At 40.9% G+C, this 20,821-nt stretch overlaps 1 protein-coding gene across 3 annotated transcripts in view; it reads left to right on the forward strand.

The window, feature by feature from the left end:
- Window positions 1–20,821, forward strand: part of Rqcd1 (RCD1 required for cell differentiation1 homolog (S. pombe)) — a 32,091-nt gene that overhangs the window by 4,481 nt on the left and 6,789 nt on the right. For all 3 annotated transcript variants that reach the window (XR_001174809.1, XM_013010349.1, XM_013010359.1), the window contains exons 2-4: window positions 9,841–10,020; window positions 13,161–13,276; window positions 14,514–14,623. Coding sequence is in view for 2 of the 3 variants with exons in the window: in XM_013010349.1 (XP_012865803.1) it covers window positions 9,841–10,020; window positions 13,161–13,276; window positions 14,514–14,623 (406 nt within the window). In the remaining variant the exon portion in view is untranslated. The remainder of the gene's footprint in view (window positions 1–9,840; window positions 10,021–13,160; window positions 13,277–14,513; window positions 14,624–20,821) is intronic.

A 20,821-nucleotide genomic window follows, 5' to 3' on the forward strand; every position in this document is an offset into this window, starting at 1 on the left:
ACCAAGATCCTTAGTTCTTAGCCTCCTTAGTAGCTAGGATTACAGGCACGAGCTACCAGCACCTGGCAGATACATTTTTATTATGAGATGGGGCCAGAGAATTATGAATCTGAGATGAACCCTGAAAGTTCATGTGTTGTGGACTTGGAACATTTATTTATTTATTGGTGCTGGTCCTAGGACTTTAACTCAGGACCCAGGTACTGACCCTGAGCTTTTTATGTTCAAGGCTAGTGTTCTACCATTTGAGCTACAGCTCCACTTCTGGCTTTTTCGTGTTTAATTTGAGATAAGAGGTCACAGAGCTTGGAGCTGGTGGTTCATGCCTGTAATCCTAGCTACTCAGAAGGCTGAGATCTAAGGATCACAGTTCAAAGCCAGCCTGGGCAGGAAAGTCTGTGAAACTCTTATCTCCAATTAACTACCAGAAAAATCAGAAGTGATGCTATGGCTCAAAGTGGTAGAGCACTACTAGTCTTGAGCTGAAAAACTGAGGGACAGCACCCATGCCCAGAGTTCCAAGCCCCACGACTGACCACCACCCTCCCCCCCAAAAAAACAAACAAAAAAAGAGGTCAGAGTTTCCTGCCCAAGCTGGTTTCAAAACAGATTCCAGCCTCCTAAGTAGCTAGGATTACAGGTGTGAGTTTGAAATTTTGAGAAGTTATTTGTTACTGATAATTCTGACCTAATGAATGGATTAATTTCTTGATGGATTCATAATATGATGTCATTGTTGGGAGGTTGTAGAAAGAAAGAAGTGGAAACATTTGGAGGAAACAAATCACTGAGGGCTTGCTCTAGAAAGATGTGTCTAAGTTACTTTGCTTCTGGCTACTATGAAGTGAGCAGCTTTCCTCTGCCATGACCTTCCTCTATGCTGTTTCTACCTTGCCACTGGTCTAAAAGTATTATAGCCAGTTGACCATGGAATGTGAGCCAAATAAGTTTTATCTCTTTAAAAATAGGGGAAGAGTGACAGGCGCCCGTGGCTCAGGCCTGTAATTCTAGCTACTCAGGAGGCTGAAATCTGAGGAGCTCGGTTCAAAGCCAGCCTGGGCAGGAAAGTCCATGAGACTCTTACCTCCAATAAACCACTAAAAAACCGGAAGTGGCACTGTGGCTCAAGTTGTAGAACACTAGCCTTGAGCTGAAGAGCACAGGGACAGTGCCCAAGCCCAGAGTCAAGCCCCACGACCGACCAAAGAAAAAAAATAGGGGAAGAGGGAGTAGCTGGTGGTAGAGTGCTTGCCCAGCATCCTGAAGCCTTGGGTTTGATTCCTCAGTACCACATAAACAGAAAAGGCCAGAAATGATGATGTGGTTCAAGTGACAGAATGCTAGCCTTGAGCCAAAGAAGCTCAGGGACAGTGCCTAGACCCTGAGTTCAAGACCCAGGATTGGCAAAAAAAAAAAAAAAATTAAAGTTCTTTACTAGCCAGATTCACTCTTGTAATCCTACTCAGGAAGCTGAGATCAGAGGATCTCCTTTCAAAGCCAGCCTGGGAATGAAAGTCCATGAGATTCTTATCTCCAATAAACTACTGAGAAAAAAAAAACAGAAGTGGTGCTTGAGCAAAAAAAAAAAAAAAGCTCAGGGACAGCGCCTCAGGACCCACAAAAAACATTCTTTACTGATTTTCATTGGCAATTCTAACATTCCTAAACTCTTTTCTTTCATTGTTCACTGGTTACAATGGTATTGTTAATCATTTTATATCTTTTTGTTGAAGCTGGGATATATTCACAGAGGCTCTCTTTGGCAAGTGGAGGAATCCTGTGCACTCCACAAGATCTAATTCTCTGTCTTCTTCCAAATCTCTCATTGACAGTTTAGGCAAATTGTGTAACTTCTCTTTGTATTTTTTTATTTTATAATGTTATGAGGATAATTAGGTTAATACTTTACTACTTTAAAAGTATTTTTTCTTAAAATGTCATTATATTGACATTCAAAGCTACATGTTGAGTACAGACTTGGGAAAATTACTTCTGTTTTAATCTAATCCATTTTTTGAAATTCTGTTACATATCAAGAAAACAAAAAGATACTCTTCTTTTCACATAACTATTAGGATCTTTTAGAGATTAAGGACCAATTACCAGTACTATGTGTTTCTGAAAATTGGAGTTAGCCATTGGTGACTCATTTAGATATATATCATGATTAAGCTAGGGGGAAAAAAACCTTAACTAAATAAAAGATTCTCCTGCAATCCATCAGTACCACTTTTAGGCATCTACCTAGAATATTACAAGTCAGATACAGTAAAGACACTTGCACATCCATGTTCATTCCTGTTCTACTCACAATAGCCAAGGTATGAAAACAGTTCAAATTTCTACAATGGATGAGTGGATCAAGAAAATGTGGTACAGGGGCTGGGAAGGTGGCTCAGTGGTAGAGCGCATGCCTTGCATGCCAGAGGCCCTGGGTTTGATTCCTCAGCACCACATAAGCAAAAAAAAAAAAGCCAGAAGTGGCGCTGTGGCTCAAGTGGTAGAGTGCTAGCCTTGAGCTGAAGAGCTGAGGGACAGCGCCCAGGCCCAGAGTTCAGGCCCCACGACCGGACCCCCAAAAAAAAAAATCTTTGAACTGTATACTTAAAATAAATGTACTTACAATTTGTATGCAAATTATGCCTCAATGAAATAAATATTTTTACTTGTAATTAAAAAGTAAATATATTTAATTTCTAAGATTTTAGAGCTAAGACTGGTTATTTAATACAGTATTCCACTTTAACCTTGATAAAATCGAGGATTGGAAAGTTAAATAATTTCTCTTAAGCCATATAGTTCTAGAAATGGCTATACTATGTTTTGAAACCATTGGACCTCTCAATCCAATATGTATTCAACTTACATTTTTATGTTGTTACTTAGAAGTTTAGATCTTTCCTATTTTATAATTTAATAAACAGATTCTTAATTTTAGATCCATGATTGCATTGTAAGGAAACAGTTTCTTAATGCAGTTTCTTAATACAGTTTTGCAATTGTATTTTTCTTTTTTTTCTTTTCTTTTTCTTTTTTTTGTCGTTGTGGGGCTTGAACTCTGAGCTTGGGCAGTGTCCCTGTGCTCCTCAGCTCAAGGCTAGCACTCTGCCACCTGAGCCAAGGGCCACTTCCAGTTTTCTGGTGGCTAATTGGAGATCAGAGTGTCATGGACTTTCCTGCCCGAGCTGGCTTTGAATTGTGATCTCAGCCTCCTGAGTAGCTAGGATTGTAGGCGTGCGCCACCGGCGCCCGGCACAATTGTATTTTTCTTTCATGCTTTTACAACTGTATTTTTCTGAGGAAAAGATTTGTGAGAGTTAGGAATGTGGCTTAGTGGTAAAGTACTTGCCTACCACGCATGAGGCCATGGATTCAATTCCTTGGTACCACATAAATAAAAAAATAAATAAAATTAATTTATTAAGAAAAAAACTGTCCCTTTAAAAAAAAAAGATTTGTGGTTTTCATTTGATTCTTAAAGGGTCTAGACCCAAAAAAGGGTCTAGACCATATCCATTGTTAATGTTTTAAAGTTAGATGATCTTCCGGTAGGCGAATCATACAGGTGAATTTGCTTATCTATTACTACTACAGGGCAGAATTGTGCTAGCTACTACCTTGACATCTGTATCAGCCACTGCCTCAGTAATTAAAGAGTTGTAGCACATCTGAACTAGGACTCTTCTTTATAGATGATCCTTTTTTCTTTTTTTTTGAGCCTGGGTCTTATTATATTGCCCAAGTTAGTCTTAAGCTCCCAGCAATCTTCAGCCTGCTAAATAGCTAGGACTAGAAATACATGCTGCAGTGTCCTTTAAAAGGAATGGGAGAAGCCAGGTACTGGTGGCTCAGGCCTATAATTCTAAGTATTCAGGAGGCTTGGGTTCAAGGATAGCAATTCAGAACTAGCTGACTGTAGGAAACTGAGACTCTTATCTCTAGTTAACCATCAAAAAAGCTGGAATTGGATGTATGGCTCAAGTGGTACAACATTAGCCATGGGAGAGGGAAAAACAAAAGCCTAGGGACAGCACGCAGGTCCTGAGTTCAAGCCCCAGGTCTGGCACAAAAAAAGTACAAAACAGTTCCTGTTCTTTCTCACAGTGTTCCTTTTACTTCACATCCTGTTTTAGGAGAAAAAAAAATCGGTTTTAGGTTCTTCTGGTTTTATAATCCTTGAAATTTAGAAGGAGAATATGATATGTTTTGAGTTTTTATTGTTATCTGCCGAATGAGAGCTAGGCTTTTGATGTTTGGGTTAGAAAAAGAGTTTGTCAATTGGTGGTGAGTGAGGCTTTGCATTCAATCCCCAACAAGATAAAAAAATTTGTATTTGAATAAATTAATACATAGTTCAAACTATACAAATATTTTCCCTTTTCTAAAACTAGATTCCTATGTGTGCTATAAAATTGTGGTTGCCACAAACTAAATTAGTGCCCTCTTTCTCTTTGAGCCATAATTTGATGACATAATATATTCATAATGTATGTTAAACTATTTTCCTATCACTAAAATATTAAGTGCTTTGTAATCTCAATAATTAATTTTCTCTTAACAATAGTGACATTATTCATGGTAGTGTTCTTTCAGATTCTGTTGAACTAAATAAGTTTTACCAAGATTTTTTTTTGGGGGGGGTTCCGGTCATGGGGCCTGAACTCTGGGCCTGAGCGCTGTCCCTCAGCTCTTCAGCTCAAGGCTATCACTCTACTACTTGAGCCACAGCGCCACTTCCGGCTTTTTCTTTTGCTTATGTGGTGCTGAGGAATTGAACCCAGGGCCTCAGGCATGCAAGGCAAGCGCTTTACCACTGAGCCAACTTCCCAACCCCAGTTTTACCAAGATTTTTATATATTCACTATCTTTATTGCCTAAGTTAAAATCATTTATTAGAAAATCATCTTTAAAGTCAGGCGCCAGTGGCTTACTCCTGTAATCCTAGCTACTCAGGAAGCTGAGATTTGATGCTCACAATTCAAAGCCAGCTTGAGCAGGAAGGTCCATGACACTCTGATCTCCAATTAGTCACCAGAAAACCAGAAGTGGCCTGTGGCTCAAGTGGTAGCGTGCTAACCTTGATCTGAAGAGCTCAGTGACAGTACCCAGGCCCAGAGTTCAAGCCCCACAACCGACAGGAAAGAAAGAGATTAGCTAGAGCTAATCTTTCCTGACAGAAGAGAAGCAGTATTAGTGAAGAGGTTAAGCATGAATAGTGTCTGACAAAATAGGTATTGACTCCTATTTTTATGTAAAAAGCAGTTGTATTTATCCCTGGATAGGTGGATATTCAGTTCTAGAATGCTATTAAATTGGTAGTGAAAATCAACAGAAATGACCAAAAAAAAAAAAAAAGAATTACAGATAGGCACTAAACTGCCCTACTCTTACTGAATGGTTGCAGAACCCATAACACCAAGATAGTGCCTGTGAGGGCCACATTAACACCCACCTGGTAGAGTGCTAGCCCACTTAAACCCAGTTTCATGGAGACTACAATATCCACCAATAGGTCACAAGTTGGAGTATTTCTTGAGGACTTGGTGATGGCCTTGGAACCCAAGTAATCACAAATCATTGGCCTTCCAGAGTACCAGCCCACTTCTAGGGACACCATTTCTTTTGCTGGTATTAGATCATCTTTGAAATGGAAATGTAGAGGGGTTAAACCTGGTTTACAGGAGTCATGGTGTGGAGGGATATCAAATGCAAGTTGCAGGCTGGCTCTTAGAAGTGATGGAGTGATAGTGGTGTAAGTATGACAAGATTTTGGGGAGGACTGGAAGGAATGAGTACTGATTAATCAGTATAAACATATTGATGGAGCAGTATCTATGAAATCTTTAGTTATTAGATTGTGAGTTGTTTTTTTAAGAGACTGTCAGGGGAACTAAAACAAGTTTACCCTGTTTCTGGGTGTGTGTGTGTGTGTGTGTACTTATATTCTGGGTGTGTGTGTGTGTGTACTTATATGTATGCATGCATGCCAGTACTGGGGCTTGAACTCAAGGCCTGGGCACTGTGTGTGTGTGTGTGTGTGTGTGTGTGTGTGTGTGTGTGTTTACTTATATTCTGTGTGTGTGTGTGTGTGTACTTATATTCTGGGTGTGTGTGTGTGTGTACTTATATTCTGGGTGTGTGTGTGTGTGTACTTATATTCTGGGTGTGTGTGTGTGTGTACTTATATGTATGCATGCATGCCAGTACTGGGGCTTGAACTCAAGGCCTGGGCACTGTCCCTGAGTGTGTGTGTGTGTGTGTGTGTGTGTGTGTGTGTGTACGTGTGTACTTATATGTATGCATGCATGCCAGTACTGGGGCTTGAACTCAAGGCCTGGGCACTGTCCCTGAGTGTGTGTGTGTGTGTGTGTGTGTGTGTGTGTGTGTACATGTGTACTTATATGTATGCATGCATGCCAGTACTGGGGCTTGAACTCAAGGCCTGGGCACTGTCCCTGAGTTTTTAGCTCAAGATTAGAGCTCTATCACAGTTCCACTTCTGGCTTTTTGCTAGCTAATTGAAGATACGAATTTCATGAACTTTCCTGCCTGGGCTAACTTTGAACTAAGATCCTCATATCTCAGCCTCTTGAGCAGCTAGGATTATAGCTGTAAACCACCAGTGCCTGGCTTTTAAGGTGTTGTAATGCTTTAAGATATTACTGTAGATAAACATACCCTTTCTTCTGGTAGCAATGACATTTCCATACTGTGGTCTTTAAGTGGAGAGCTTAGCTAACAACATAAAAAGGGCCATGTTTCAAGGGCACTGTTTTTGGAAGAGAGGGGAATTACCTTATTCTTTCAATCATATTATTGTAGGAGTATTTGATTCTTGAGGAATACTAGTGGGAATTACAAAACAGCTTTTAGCAGATTACTGTAAAAGAAGGCTTAAGTTGCATAATATTTTCAGCTGTAATTTGTGGTTCATTCTATGAGGCAAGTGGAGTAATAAGCATCAAACTAAAAGCTTATAATTAGGCTTCCATTTATAGAAGGACATTATTCAGGTTGGATAAAATAAATTTGAGTCCATTTCAAAGTCTTTCTACTTCATTCTGTACTTCGCAAATACAGTTCTTTCTGTTTCTTGCCTTTCAATCTCTGTAATGGGTAGGTTATCACTTTATCACCCTGAGGTATATTAGAAATATAGTTTAGAAAAGCATTAGGATATGCCATTTGAAAACTGGGTAAATTGAGCAAGGTAATTCATCTGTGTATTAGTGATGTCATTTGCAAGTATGGATGACTTTAATACCCTTTTATTCTCCCTGATTTGGAGGAAATTATATGTGAGAATGTTGGGCATAGGGATAGAAATCATCCTGAATTTATTAGAAATTTATAGTTTAAAATGTAAGATAAATCATATAAAATAATATTTATCAAAATGAACTCTAGAAAATGAAAATGAAGCTTTTTCCTTTATTGCTTTATTTTCTTTTGTGTTTTTGTTTATCTGCCTTTGAGGGAGGCATAATAATAGAAAAGGTAAACCAATGCAGCAGTGATACTCACTAGATAGTATGTGGAAAATGAACTGTAAAACTTGTGTGGGGCTGGGAATATGGCTTAGTGGTAGAGTGCTTGCCTGCATGCATGAAGCCTGAGTTCAATTCCTCAGTACCACATAAACAAAGGGCTAGAAGTGGCACTGTGGCTCAAGTTGGTAGAGTGCTAGCCTTGAGCTTCAGAAGCTCAAGGACACTGCCCAGGACTGGCAAAAACAAAAAACAAACAAACATAAAACCCACAACACTTGTGGTGGGGACAAATGGGAAAAACAGAGAGTACTAGTAAAGGAAGGAGTGACTTGATCCAAAAAGAAATGCACTCATTACCTGACTAATATAACTTAACCTTTCTGTATGTCATCTTTATAATTTATAATAAAAAATTTAGACAAAACAAAATTATGTAAGAGTGCTGTGCCAGTGGCTCATGCCTATAATCCTAGTTACTGAGGAGGCTGAGATCTGAGTATTGTGGTTCAAAGCCAGCTCAGGCAGGAAAGGCTGTGAGATTCTTTTCTCCACTAAACTACAAAAAAAAAGAAGAAGAAGATGACGTGGAGCTTTGGTTCAAGAGGTAGAGTGCGAGCCTTGAGCAAAAGAAGCTCAAGGACAGAGCCCAGGGCTTGAGTTCAAGTACCCAGGACTGGAACCAACAAAGAAAGAGTGTAAGTTAAGGTAGAATTTGTAATGTTTTTTTCTAGTCTACCATTTTATTTTCCAGATAAAACTAAGAAACACAATTACAGTGCTGTTTGACAAACGTTGAAAATTAGAGAAATAAATTTAGAGGGTATGTTGTAAATCTTCAGCATAGTAGTGAAATCAAGTTCTATAAATCTATTTGTATAGTTCCTACATGAGTAATGATTGTCTCCAAAGGGATATAGATGGAGTATATACAAGAATCATGAGGAACAGCTTTTCCATATTTTGGAATTTGTTCCATGGAAGGGATGTCAGTCAGTTAGTAAGGAGGGACCAATACTAGACAGAGATTGTAATTTTTTCTCTCTCTCAGCTATTAGAGGCATGTCGTTAAAATGTTTTAATTATGAGGAATATAATTATTGTGTATAATGCATGAAACTCCTATATAGATACCCAGCCTTGGACATAACTACCCCTTACTTAGGTGTCCTTCTATGAATCTGGTATATAAATATATGTGTGTATGCATATATTGTTTCCTTTTTTGTTGCTTTCATTTAGTATCTATATATACTAATATGTAGAAAAGAGGTGTTTTTTTTTTAAAGTGCTACGTAGTATTCCATTATAAAGGTGTACTGAGATATATTTATCCTTTTTTTTTTTTTTTTGGTCAGTCATGGGGCTTGAACTCTGGGCCTGAGTGCTGTCCCTCAGCTCTTCAGCTCAGGCTAGTGCTCTACCACTTGAGCTACAGTGCCATTTCCAGTTTTCTGGTGGTTTATTGGAGACCAGAGTTTCATGGACTTTCCTGCCTGGCTTTGAACTGTGATTCTCAGATCTCAGCCTCCTGAGAAGCTAGGATTACAGGCATGAGCCACCGGCCTCCAGCTTATCCTATCTATCTCTTGTTGATAGCTATTTGTTAGTTAGTTTTTGCTTTAAAGCAGTATACCAGTAAATATCCTGCTATGGGTTCAGTACAGCCCAAGTATACTTACAAGGATAAATTCCTAAACATGTATTTATTAACTGCCAAACATGTTAATTTCATTTATACCAAATGTATATATTCAGAAAAGCTCCTCTGAGGGGCTGGGAAGGTGGCTCAGTGGTAGAGCACTTGCCTTGCATGCATGAGGCCCTGGGTTTGATTCCTCGGCACCACATAAGCAACAAGAAAAAAGCCAGAAGTGGTGCTGTGGCTCAAGTGGTAGAGCGCTAGCCTAGAGCTGAAGAGCTGAGGGACAGCGCCCAGGCCCAGAGTTTAGACCCCATGACCAGACCCCCAATAAAAGAAAGGAAGGAAGGAAGGAAAGCTCCTCTGATATTTATAGCCAGTATATTCCCTCTAAAGAATAAGCACTATTAGCTGGGTCCTGGTGGCTAAGTCTGTAGTCCTAGCTACTCAGAAGGCTGAGATGTGAGGTTTGAAGCTAGCCTGAGTAGGAAAGTCTGTGAGACTTTCATCTCCAGTTAACCACAAAAAGCCAGAAGTAGAACTGTGACTCAAGAGGTAGAGTGCTAGCCTTGAACACAAAAGCTCAGGGACTGTGCCCAGGCCTAGAGTTCAAGCTCTAGGACTGGCCAGGAAAAAGAGGTGGGGGGGAGAAAAGGGAGAGTTGGTTTAATTCTAATAAACTCACATTTACTTTACTGTTTCCTCCTGAAGCCTGTGCCTACTGCACTGGCTCAAGTGGATAGAGAAAAGATCTATCAGTGGATCAATGAGCTATCTAGTCCTGAGACAAGAGAGAATGCTTTACTGGAGCTAAGCAAGAAGCGAGAATCTGTCCCCGACCTTGCACCCATGCTGTGGCATTCATTTGGTACTATTGCAGCACTTTTACAGGTGAGTGTGTGTGTGTGTGTCCTATGTTATTCAGCTATCTTCATCACACTTCTGTTTTCTTCTACCTTTGCTCAAATTATTTAGAAGACTTTAGAAGGATGATTCTTAAACATATTTTTATTATTATAAAAGTGATATACAGAGTGGTTACAGTTAGTTACATTAAGTTGGGTAAAGAATCCATTTCTTTTTGGGCAGTGTCACTCCTCCCCTCACTTTCTTTCAAGAACCTATTTTAGAAAATTCTGTGGTATTGATTCAAATGTGGATCCTTGAATCCTACTCAAGAAATTCAGTTTAGTCAGTATGGGGTGGGCCCTAAGATGTACCATCTTTAGGATTAAAGATGGATACATTTACAAGTAAAAAAAGAAAAAGTAACTGAACCAGGTACTGGTGGCTCATGCCAGGCTGAAATCTAAGGATCAAGGTTCAAGCCAACCCAGGCAGGAAAGTCCATGAGATTCTTCACCTCCAATGAACCAGAAATCCAGAAGTGTCACTGTGGCTCAAAGTTGTAGAGCGCTAGCCTTGAGCAAAGGAACTCAGGGACAGCACCCATAGGCACTGAGTTCAAGCTTCACAACAGATCCCCCAAAAAAGTAACTTTGGTTCGGGCCAGATGATTTATTGACGAAGAATAAATTAATAAATACAATCTCCATATATTTAAGTAGTGGAATATTCACTTCTTAAAGTGTTGCCCCATATTCCTAATTCCTAATTTGTGTGTGTGTTTGTGTGTGTGTGCGCGTGCGTGCGTGCGTGCCAGTACTGTGGCTTGAACTATGGGCCTAAGGTGCTGTCGCTGAGCCTCTTTGTGCTCAAGGCTAGCACTCTGCCATGTGAGCACAGTTCCACTTACGACTTTTTTTTAGTAGTTTATTGGAGATAAGAGTCTCATGGGGACTTTTCTGACAGGCTGGCTTCAAACTGCAATCCTCAGATCTCAGCCGCCTCAGTAGCTAGTATTCCAGGTGTGAGCTATCAGTGCTTAGCTAAGTGTGGAAGACTCTTATCTCCCATAAACCCCCAGAAAACTGGAAAAGGAGCTGTGGCTCAAAGTAGTAGAGTGCTAGCAGTGAGCAGAAAAGCTCAGGGACAGCACCCAGGCTCTGAGTTCAAGCCCCATGACTGCCAAAAAAATAAAGTAAAATAAAATGAATTGTATTCACCAAATCACCAAATTTTGATAGAGAGTACATAATATTCAATGTTGTTTGTATATATATGTAGATTCCTTGTCCTTATTTCTCCCTTTTTACAGTTGCTACCTCTCCAATCTCAGACTTCCTTATAAGCCATTATATTTGAATTATTCTTCATTATAACTGAAAGCAGAATGCAGATAAAAGAGGAAGTTATAAAAAAGTAATTGTGGAAGTAGCCCTGTGGCTTAAGTGGTAGAGTACTCATCTTGAGCTGAAAAGCTCAGAGACAGTGCCCAGGCCTAGAGTTCAAGCCCCATGACCCACAGAAAAAAAAAAGGAATGACATAAAAAGAAAGATGAGTGAAACTGATGAGATATGACCCTTAATATGGGATGATTCATTGAGCAATAAATAAATCCAAGTTTGGTTTAGAAAATTATAATAATTGAAGCCGGGCGCTGGTGGCTCACGCCTGTAATCCTAGCTACTCAGGAGGCTGAGATCTGAGGATCGCGGTTCAAAGCCAGCCCGGGCAGGAAAGACCGTGAGACTCCTATCTCTAATAAACCACTAGAAAACCGGAAGTGGCACTGTAGCTCAAGTGGTAGAGCGCTCGCCTTGAGCTGAAGAGCTGAGGGACAGGCCCAGGCCCAGAGTTCAAGTCCCACAACCAACAAAAAAAAAAAAAGAAAATTATAATAATTGTTCCTCATGTAAGAGATTGCAACTGCAGACTCTTAAGTAGAAACACTGGTAACCATACTTGTTTCTGTAGAAATATTCCTTAAATTTTTATTTATTTTTTTATATTTTGCCAGCCCCAGGGCTTGAACTAGGGGCCTGCCTGGCCACTGTCCCTTAGCTTCTTTTGTTCAAGGCAAGCCAAGCACGCTGCCACTTAAGCCACAGCTCCACTTCCAGCTTTTTTGAGTAGTTTATTGGATATAAGAATCTCACATAGGGGGCTGGGAAGGTGGCTCGGTGGTAGAGTGCTTACCTTGCATGCATGAGGCCCTGGGTTCGATTCCTTAGCACCATAAGCAACAAGAAAAAAGCCGGAAGTGGTGCTGTGGCTCATGTGGTAGAGCGCTAGCCTTGAGCTGAAGAGCTGAGGAACAGCACCCAGGCCCAGAGTTCAGGCCCCACGACCGGACCCAAAAATAAAGAAAGAAAGAAAGAATCTCACATAGGGCTGGGAAGGTGGCTTGGTGGTAGAGTGCTTGCCTTGCATGCATGAGGCCCTGGGTTCGATTCCTCAGCACCACATCAACAGAAAAAGCCACAGGGGGCACTGTGGCTCAAGTGGTAAAGAGCTCCCCTTGAGCTGAAGAGCTGAGGGATAACGCCTGGACCCAGAGTTCAGGCCCCACGACCAACCAGAAAAACAAAAAAAAGAATCTCACATAGTTTTCCTGTCCAGGCTGGCTTCGAACTGCAATCCTCAGTTCTCAGCCTCCTGAGTAGCTAGGATTACATGCATGAGCCATCAGTGTCAGGCTCTCCTAAGAATATTAAGTAGACTGTTGTAGTTAGTGGTTATCTTTGTGATCAAAGGAATGAGTATTATTTCTGTTGCTTTTTTTTCAATTTTGTGATTTTTTTTATTATTATGAAAATACCATACATAGGGGTTACAATTACATGGACAAGATAATGAGTACATTTCTTATCAAGCGTTGTTGCCTCCTCCTTTGTTTCCCCTTCCCATCCCTTCCCATCTACCCCCCACCCACCCCACTTCCCCAGCCAAAGTTGTAAAGTTCGTTTTTCAACATAACTATTTGTACAGCTCATTGTTGCACTGGGTCCATCTGTATCCCTATTTAAACCATTTGTTTTTTCCCTTCCCCTCCACAGTCTGTTCCTTTTTAGATGGTTTAGTTTTTGCAGGAAATAAGTTTGTCTTTGTGGTGTTTCTTCTGTAAAATGGTAACTATTTTTGTAATTAGCTATTTGTTGTTCATCTGATGCTAATTTCCATTTTTCAGGAAATAGTGAATATTTATCCATCTATCAACCCACCCACCTTGACAGCACACCAATCCAACAGAGTTTGTAATGCTCTGGCATTACTGCAATGTGTGGCATCACACCCAGAAACCAGGTAAATGTATTAGTGAGTTGGTAGGGGAATATTTTATTGAATACGATTCTTTTGCTGAGTGATGAGAAACAGGACAGTGTTATTGTATGTGTTTCTGTGTATGTGTGTCTGTGTTTCCAGTACTCTACTTTTTACCCACTCATAGGGATGAGTTTTTTTTCCTTTTCATCAGTTTAATGTGTTCAGTATTTTTTAAGTATTTCCATGTGTCTCCTTATATTTTTACTTGACAGTTTACATTCTACATTAAAGTCTGGTTTCAGCCTTGAGGGAAGTATGTTAAGTTTTAAAATGTAGCAGAATATAATTCCATACTTCCACATGGGAGTAATACTTTAAAAATCAAAAAAATTGGAGCATAAGTAGATCAAACTGATTTAATGATTTGCTAGTATTTTAGAGAGCAAAAAATACTGCTTAATTATACTAAAACTGTTCCATAGCAGCGATTCAAGCCTAAGTATAAAATCAGCTTCTTCTACAAATGAAAGTTAACAGAACAGTGTAAAAAGTTCAAAAATAGGCCAGGCGCCAGTGGCTCATGCCTGTAATTCTAGCTATTCAGTAGACTGAGATCTGAAGATCACAGTTTGACGCTAACCCAGGCAGAAAAATCCCCTAGTAACATTTTACCTATTTTTTAAAATTCAAAGTTGGATATTGTAATTAATTTTTAAAATACTTGGTGCTGGGCTGGGAAAGTGGCTCAGTGGTAGAGTGCTTACCTGGCATGCATGAGGCCCTGGGTTCGATTCCTCAGCACCACAGAAGCAGAAAAGGCCGGAAGTGGCACTGTGGCTCAAGCTGAGGGACAGCGCCCAGGCCCAGAGTTCAGGCCCCACATTGGACAAAAGACAAAAACAAAAAAATACTTGGTGCTGATTATAGCCTTAAGCATCTTAGCCTGGACTAGTTTTATTCAACATTGTCATCATTGATGTTTTGGGTGGAAAGATGAAGACAGCTTACTGCTAATTATACTCTTCTAGTTATCCAATGGCCTCTGTCCATTGGATGCTAGTAGCCCTCAACATTTCTTTCTTCTGGCAGCTAAAAGTACCTCTAGATTTTGCTACACGTCTCCTAGAGGACAAAACAAATCCATCTGAGAATCTTTCCAAAAGATTGCTTGCTCTGCTGATGTTTAGGCCTTACAGATGGATTGGAAATTTCAATATTCAAGATACTTAGAAATTAACCTTGTGCTTTGAAGTGACTTTTTTTTCTTCTCTTTCAGGTCAGCTTTTCTTGCAGCACACATACCACTTTTTTTGTACCCCTTTTTGCACACCGTTAGCAAAACACGTCCCTTTGAGTATCTTCGGCTTACAAGCCTTGGAGTTATTGGTAAGTTATTAATTTTTTTTTTGCAAGCCTGAAATTGTAATTCACTGTAGTGGTTTAAGCTGGGCATTACTTGTTTTTTCTTGTTCATTTTCATCTTTGAAGTCTCCTCATTCACTAATATATTAATTTATAAAAACATGGTAACTCTTATTAAGCACCATTCTAAATGTTAGCAGGCTTTGGGGATCAATATTTAGGATTCAGTTCAGTTTATATATAAGTAGGAAGAATAAAAATAAGAACTTTATTTAAAACAATATTATATGACAGGAACAAGAATTTAAATTCCGACTTTATTCTTTTATTTTTTGTTTTTTTTGTTTTTGTTTTTTGTTTTCTTGGGGGGGGTCCGGTCATGGGGCCTGAACTCTGGGTCTGGGCGCTGTCCCTCAGCTCTTCAGCTCAAGGCTAGCGCTCTACCACTTGAGCCACAGCGCCACTTCCGGCTTTTTCCTTTTTGCTTATGTGGTGCTGAGGAATCGAACCCAGAGCCTCAGGCATGCAAGGCAAGCACTCTACCACTGAGCCACCTTCCCAGCCCCTATTTTATTTTTTATGGTCTTTCTCACTTCTGAACTTCTCAGGTTTTCTCCATGGCTTTAAGGATGTACCATCTGCTATTTCATCTGATTAAACTTTTTCATGATCAAATTAATGTTTGTATGTTCATTTAGTATGGAAGATAAATGTAAAATACATTTCGCTCAAGAAAATATTTAGGCTGGGTGCCAGTGGCTCCTGCCCATAATCCTAGCTATTCCAGAGACTGAGATCTGAACAGTAACGTTCCCCTTGAGATTCTTATCTCCAATTAACCACTCAAAAAGTGGAAGTGGAGCTATGGCTCAAAGTAGTAGAGCAATAGCCCTGAGCAAAAGAGCTCAGGGACAGAGACCAGTGCCTGAGTTCAAGCCCCACAACCAATAAAAAGATAGAAAGTAGTCACTTCTGGATAAAGAACTAACTTTGGTCTTACAAAATATAATACATTGATGAGACATGCCTGTGATCCCAGCTACTCAGGAGGCAGAAAATCAGGAGGACCATGACTTGAAGCCTACCTAGGCAAAAACTTGGCAGGACCTCTATCTCGACCAGTAGTTGGCAGTCATGGTACATACTTGTCATTCTAACTATGAGGAAGATGTAAATAGATTCAGGTTGAGGCCAGGCTGGGCAAACAGTAATTTTAAAAATTAACAAAAGCAAAAGAGACTGCAGGTGTAGTTTAAGATGTAGAGCATCTGAGTTCAAGCCACCAAAAAAAAGAATACATAACAAGGTTTATTTCCAAATCACTCTTCCATGTTTTGTAGTTTTTGTTTAGAAACTGACTAAAGAAGAATATTGATTATATACACTTTGTTTTGTTAGATTATTTTTATCTTCAAAATGTAGTCAATACCTGTGATTATAAACCATGAATTAGGAATTATAATTGTTAAATTGGCTATTTCTCAAATACAGTCTATTCTACATTTTGTTGGTGGTGGTCATGATTTTGTTTTTCTTTTTTTTTGGGGGGTCCGGTCGTGGGGCCTGAACTCTGGACCTGGGTGCTGTCCCTCAGCTCTTCAGCTCAAGGCTAGCGCTCTACCACTTGAGCCACAGCACCACTTCAGGCTTTTTTCTTTTTGCTTATATGGTGCTGAGGAATCGAACCCAGGACCTCAGGCATGCAAGGCAAGCACTCTACCACTGAGCCAACTTCCCAGCCCATGATTTTGTTTTTCTTGAGACAGGTCCCACTGTGTAGCCTAGAGTAGCCTACAACTCAGAATCTTCCAGTCTTAGCCTCCTTCCCTAATACTGGGATTATGAGCATGAGCCACTACACCTAATTCTTAACCAGAACTTCATACATTTCAAATGAAAAAAGGGACGGAACAATAAGTTGCTAGGGGAAAAGTCAATAAAATTTGTAAATTTCTAACCAGACTAACCAAGGTAGGAAAAAAAGGCATAAATTACAAATAGGAATAAGGAGGGTACATTATTACAGATTCTACTGTCACTAAAAGGGTAAAGGAGTTTTTGCTAACAACTGCTTAAAAATTGACAACTAGCCAGGTGCTAGTAGCTCACGTCTGTAATCCTAGCTACTTAGGAGGCTGAGATCTGAGGGTTACAGTTCAAAGCCGTCCCTGGTAGGAATGTCCATGACACTTTTATCTCCAATAAACTACCAGAAAACTGGAAGTGCTGCTGTGGCTCAAGTGGAACACTCACGTTGAGCTGAAGAGCTCAGGGACAGTGCCTGGACCGAGAGTTTAAGCCCCACTGCCAACAACAAGAAAAAAAAGACAACTAGCAGCTTTTTTTTTTTTTTGTCGGTCGTGTGGCCTGAATTCTGGGCCTGGGCACTGTCCCTGAACTCTTCAGCTCAAGGCCAACACTCTACCACTTGAGCCACAGCACCACTTCCAGCTTTTTCTGCTTATGTGGTGCTGAGGAATTGAACCCAGGGCCTCATGCATGCAAGGCAAGCATTCTACCACTGAGCTACCTTCCCAGCCCCAACTAGCAGCTTTTGATGACTCACACCTGTAATTCTAGGTATTAGGGAAGTTGAAATCTAAAGATCGTAGTTCAAAGCCAGCCCAAGCAAGAAAACCCATTCAATTCTTTTTTTTTTTTTTTTTTGGTTGGTCGTGGGGCTTGAACTCTGGGCCTGGGCACTGTCCCTCAGCTCTTCAGCTCAAGGCGAGCGCTCTACCACTTGAGCTACAGCGCCACTTCCGGTTTTCTAGTGGTTTATTGGAGATAGGCGTCTCATGGTCTCTCCTGCCCGGGCTGGCTTTGAACCGAGATCCTCAGATCTCAGCCTCCTGAGTAGCTAGGATTACAGGCGTGCGCCACCAGCGCCGGGCACCCATTCAATTCTTATCTCCAATTAACCACCAAAATGTTGGAGATAGAACTGTTGTTCAAGCCCCAGTACTAGCAGACACAAAAAATTAACAACTAAATTGAAATAGAATTTTTTTTCTTGCTTTCAAACAAAGTCTATGTATCCCAGTTTGACTTTTCTGCCTTCACTTTCCCCAGTATTGGGATTATAGACATGTATCATCATGCCTGATTATCAGATTTTATAATTTGTAATACTGGTATTTGAACTTTGTATTTGGTAAGCAGGCATTCTGCTGCTGAGCCAAGCCTGTAGGGGACCCCACCCCACCCCCTTTTTTTTTTAATTGTGCTATTTTGAGATGAGGTTTTCCTCTTTACTCTAGGATGCACCTACCCAGAGTATTATAGGCTTTCTACTACTGTTACTGAGATGACAGGTACATAATACTACACCTACCTTCTTCACTGAGATGGAATTTTGTAAAACATTTTTGTCCAGGCTGGTCTGGACCTGCAGTTCTTCCAATCTTGGCCTCCCATGTAGCTGGGATGACAGGCTTCTGCCACTGCAACTGGCTATTAGTTTGAGAGGGGGGATCTCAAGAACTTTTTATCCAGGCTGTTCTTAAACCATGATTCTCCTGAATTTAGCTCTTGAGTAGCTAGGATTATTGATGTGAGCTACCAGCACCTAGCTAGAAAATTATTTGAAAGACATTATTTGCCAAATTATAGTTCAAAAATAATACTTGGAATATTTTTATTAATTTATTGTCATGGGGCTTGAACTCTGGGCCTGGGTACTATCCTTCAGCTCAAGGCTCTACCATTTGAGCCACAGAGCCACTTCCGGTTTTCTGGTAGTTTTGGAAATAAGACTTTTCCTGCCTGGGCTGGCTTTGAACCGAGATCCTCAGATCTAAGGCTCTTGAGTAGGTAGGATTACAGGCATGATGGGGGCTGGGAAGGTGGCTCAGTGGTAGAGTGCTTGCCTTGCATGCTTGAGGCCCTGGGTTCGATTCCTCAGCACCACATAAGCAGAAGGAAAAAAAATGCCAGAAGTGCCGCTGTGGCTCAAGCCTTGAGCTGAAGAGCTGAGGGACAGCGCCCAAGCCAAGTTCAGGCCCCACCACCGGCCCAAAAATAAAAAAAAAAGGATTATAGGCATGAGCCACCGGTGCCCAGCTGAATATATATATTTTGGGGGGGGGGGTTGGTGGTGGGGCCTGAACTCTGGGCCTGGGCACTGTCCCTCAGCTCTTCAGCTCAAGGCTAGCGCTCTACCACTTGAGCCACAGCGCCACTTCCAGCTTTTTTCTTTTTGCTTATGTGGTGCTGAGGAATCGAACCCAGGGCCTCATGCATGCAAGGCAAGCGCTCTACTACTGAGCCACCTTCCCAGCCCCAGCTGAATATTTTTATATCAAATAATTTTTGTAGTTAAAATCATTCTGAACTCTAGGCCCAGATAGCTTTACTAGTAAACTCTACCACAAATTTAGGGAAGAAACCAATTCTGCTTGCTTGCTTGCTTTCTCTGTCTCCCTTCTGTTTGTTTCTTTGCTTCCTTCCTCCCCCTCCCTTCCTCCCTTCCTCCTTCCCTCCCTTCCTTCCTTCCTTCCTTCCTTCCTTCCTTCCTTGACCTCAGTATTCTCACTCAGCTTCTTTCACTCACAGCTGGCCCTCTACCACTGGAACTACACCTCTTCCAACTTTTTGCTAGTTAATTGAAGATAAGTCTCAGATTGGCCTGCCCCAGCCAGCTTCAGACCACAGTCCCCAAATTTCAGCCTCCAAGTAGTTAGGATTATAAGCATGAGCCATTGGTACCTTCTCTATAAAACTTTTTCTACAACAGATGAAAGTAGAGCGAATGGTTCACAGGTGTTTGTGAGTGGAAGGGTTTCCAAAAGGAGACAACTACACATTTCAGGCAGAAGAGTTTATTGGGAGAGAAAAAACCAAACTGCCTCTGAGGGTGAGGAGGAGGTGTGGCCATAGCAGATGCAGATAAGACCTCAGAGCCTGGGGGACTCCAGGTGCCCCCAAGTGCGCCAGTACCAGGGTTACAGGTGGCTGGGTAGGGACTTCCAGGGAAGACCATTACACAGGTCAAGCAGAAGAGAATATAGGATATATTGGGAGAGAAAAAACAAACTGCCACCTGCACCAGATGTAGGCATGCAGAAAGCAAGAACTAATGGTGGAGAGATTATATAAGGAAAGGCAGGAAGGAAGTTTGACTATAGCTGGTACAGAAGTGACCTCAACCTGGGGAACCTCTTACTGTCAAAAGGAGGGCAGGGATAGGATTCACCCATGGAATAAAAATCTGTTTCAACTTTTCAAAACTCAAGTAATTGACTATATCAACAAATTGTCTGGGGGAGGAATCATAATTTTATAGGTTAATTTAAAATTTTATTGACAGAATTCAACATCCTTTCATGATTTAAAAAAAAAAAAAAAGCCGGACACCAGTGGCTCATTCCTGTAATCCTAACTATTCAGGAGGCTGAAATCTTAGGATTGAGGTTCAAAGCCAGCCTGGGCAGGAAAGTCCTGAGACTCTTATCTCCAATAAACCACTCGAAAACCGGAAGTGGCTCTGTAACTCAAGTGGTAGAGCACTAGCCTTGAGCTGAAGAGCACAGGGACAGCGCCCAAGCCCAGAGTTCAAGCCCCACAACTGACCAAAAAAACAAACCACTCAGAACAATGATTAAGGTCTTGCCTAACACCAAACAAACAAAACTGAGCAATCTAGGAAGAGAAGTTTTGTAATCTGGAAGCCTACAGTTAAATCCTAGTTAATTGTAAAAAACTGAATGTTTAGTATTTTAGACATCCTAGTCAGTGCAGTACAGCAAGACAAGAAATATGCTTTACAAATTAGAAAGGTCATACAAATCAGAGGAAAAAACAATTACATCTTTTTTAAAAAATTGGGCAGAGGTGCCCCATGTCTGTAATCCTAGCTACTTAGCAAGCTGAGCTCTGAGGATCAAGTTTCAAAGCCAGCCCCAAGCAGGGAAGTCTGTGATACTCTTATCTCCAATTAACCACCAGAAAACCAGAAGTGAAGCTGTGGCTTAAAGCTGTACAACCTTAACCTTGAGAAAAAGAGCTCAATGCTGGATGCTGGTGGCTCACACCTGTAATCCTAGCTACTCAGGAAGCTGAGATCTGAGGATCTCGGTTCAAAGCCAGCCCAGGCAAGAAAGACTGTGAGACTCTTATCTCCAATAAAACACCAGAAACCGGAAGTGGCCCTATGGCTCAAGTGGTAGAGCGCTAGCCTTGAGCTGAAGAGCTGAGGGACAGCATCAGGCCCCAGGACTAACC

The sequence above is a fragment of the Dipodomys ordii genome, unplaced genomic scaffold (genome assembly GCF_000151885.1).
Source record: "Dipodomys ordii isolate 6190 unplaced genomic scaffold, Dord_2.0 Scaffold1, whole genome shotgun sequence".
NCBI lineage: Eukaryota > Metazoa > Chordata > Mammalia > Rodentia > Heteromyidae > Dipodomys > Dipodomys ordii.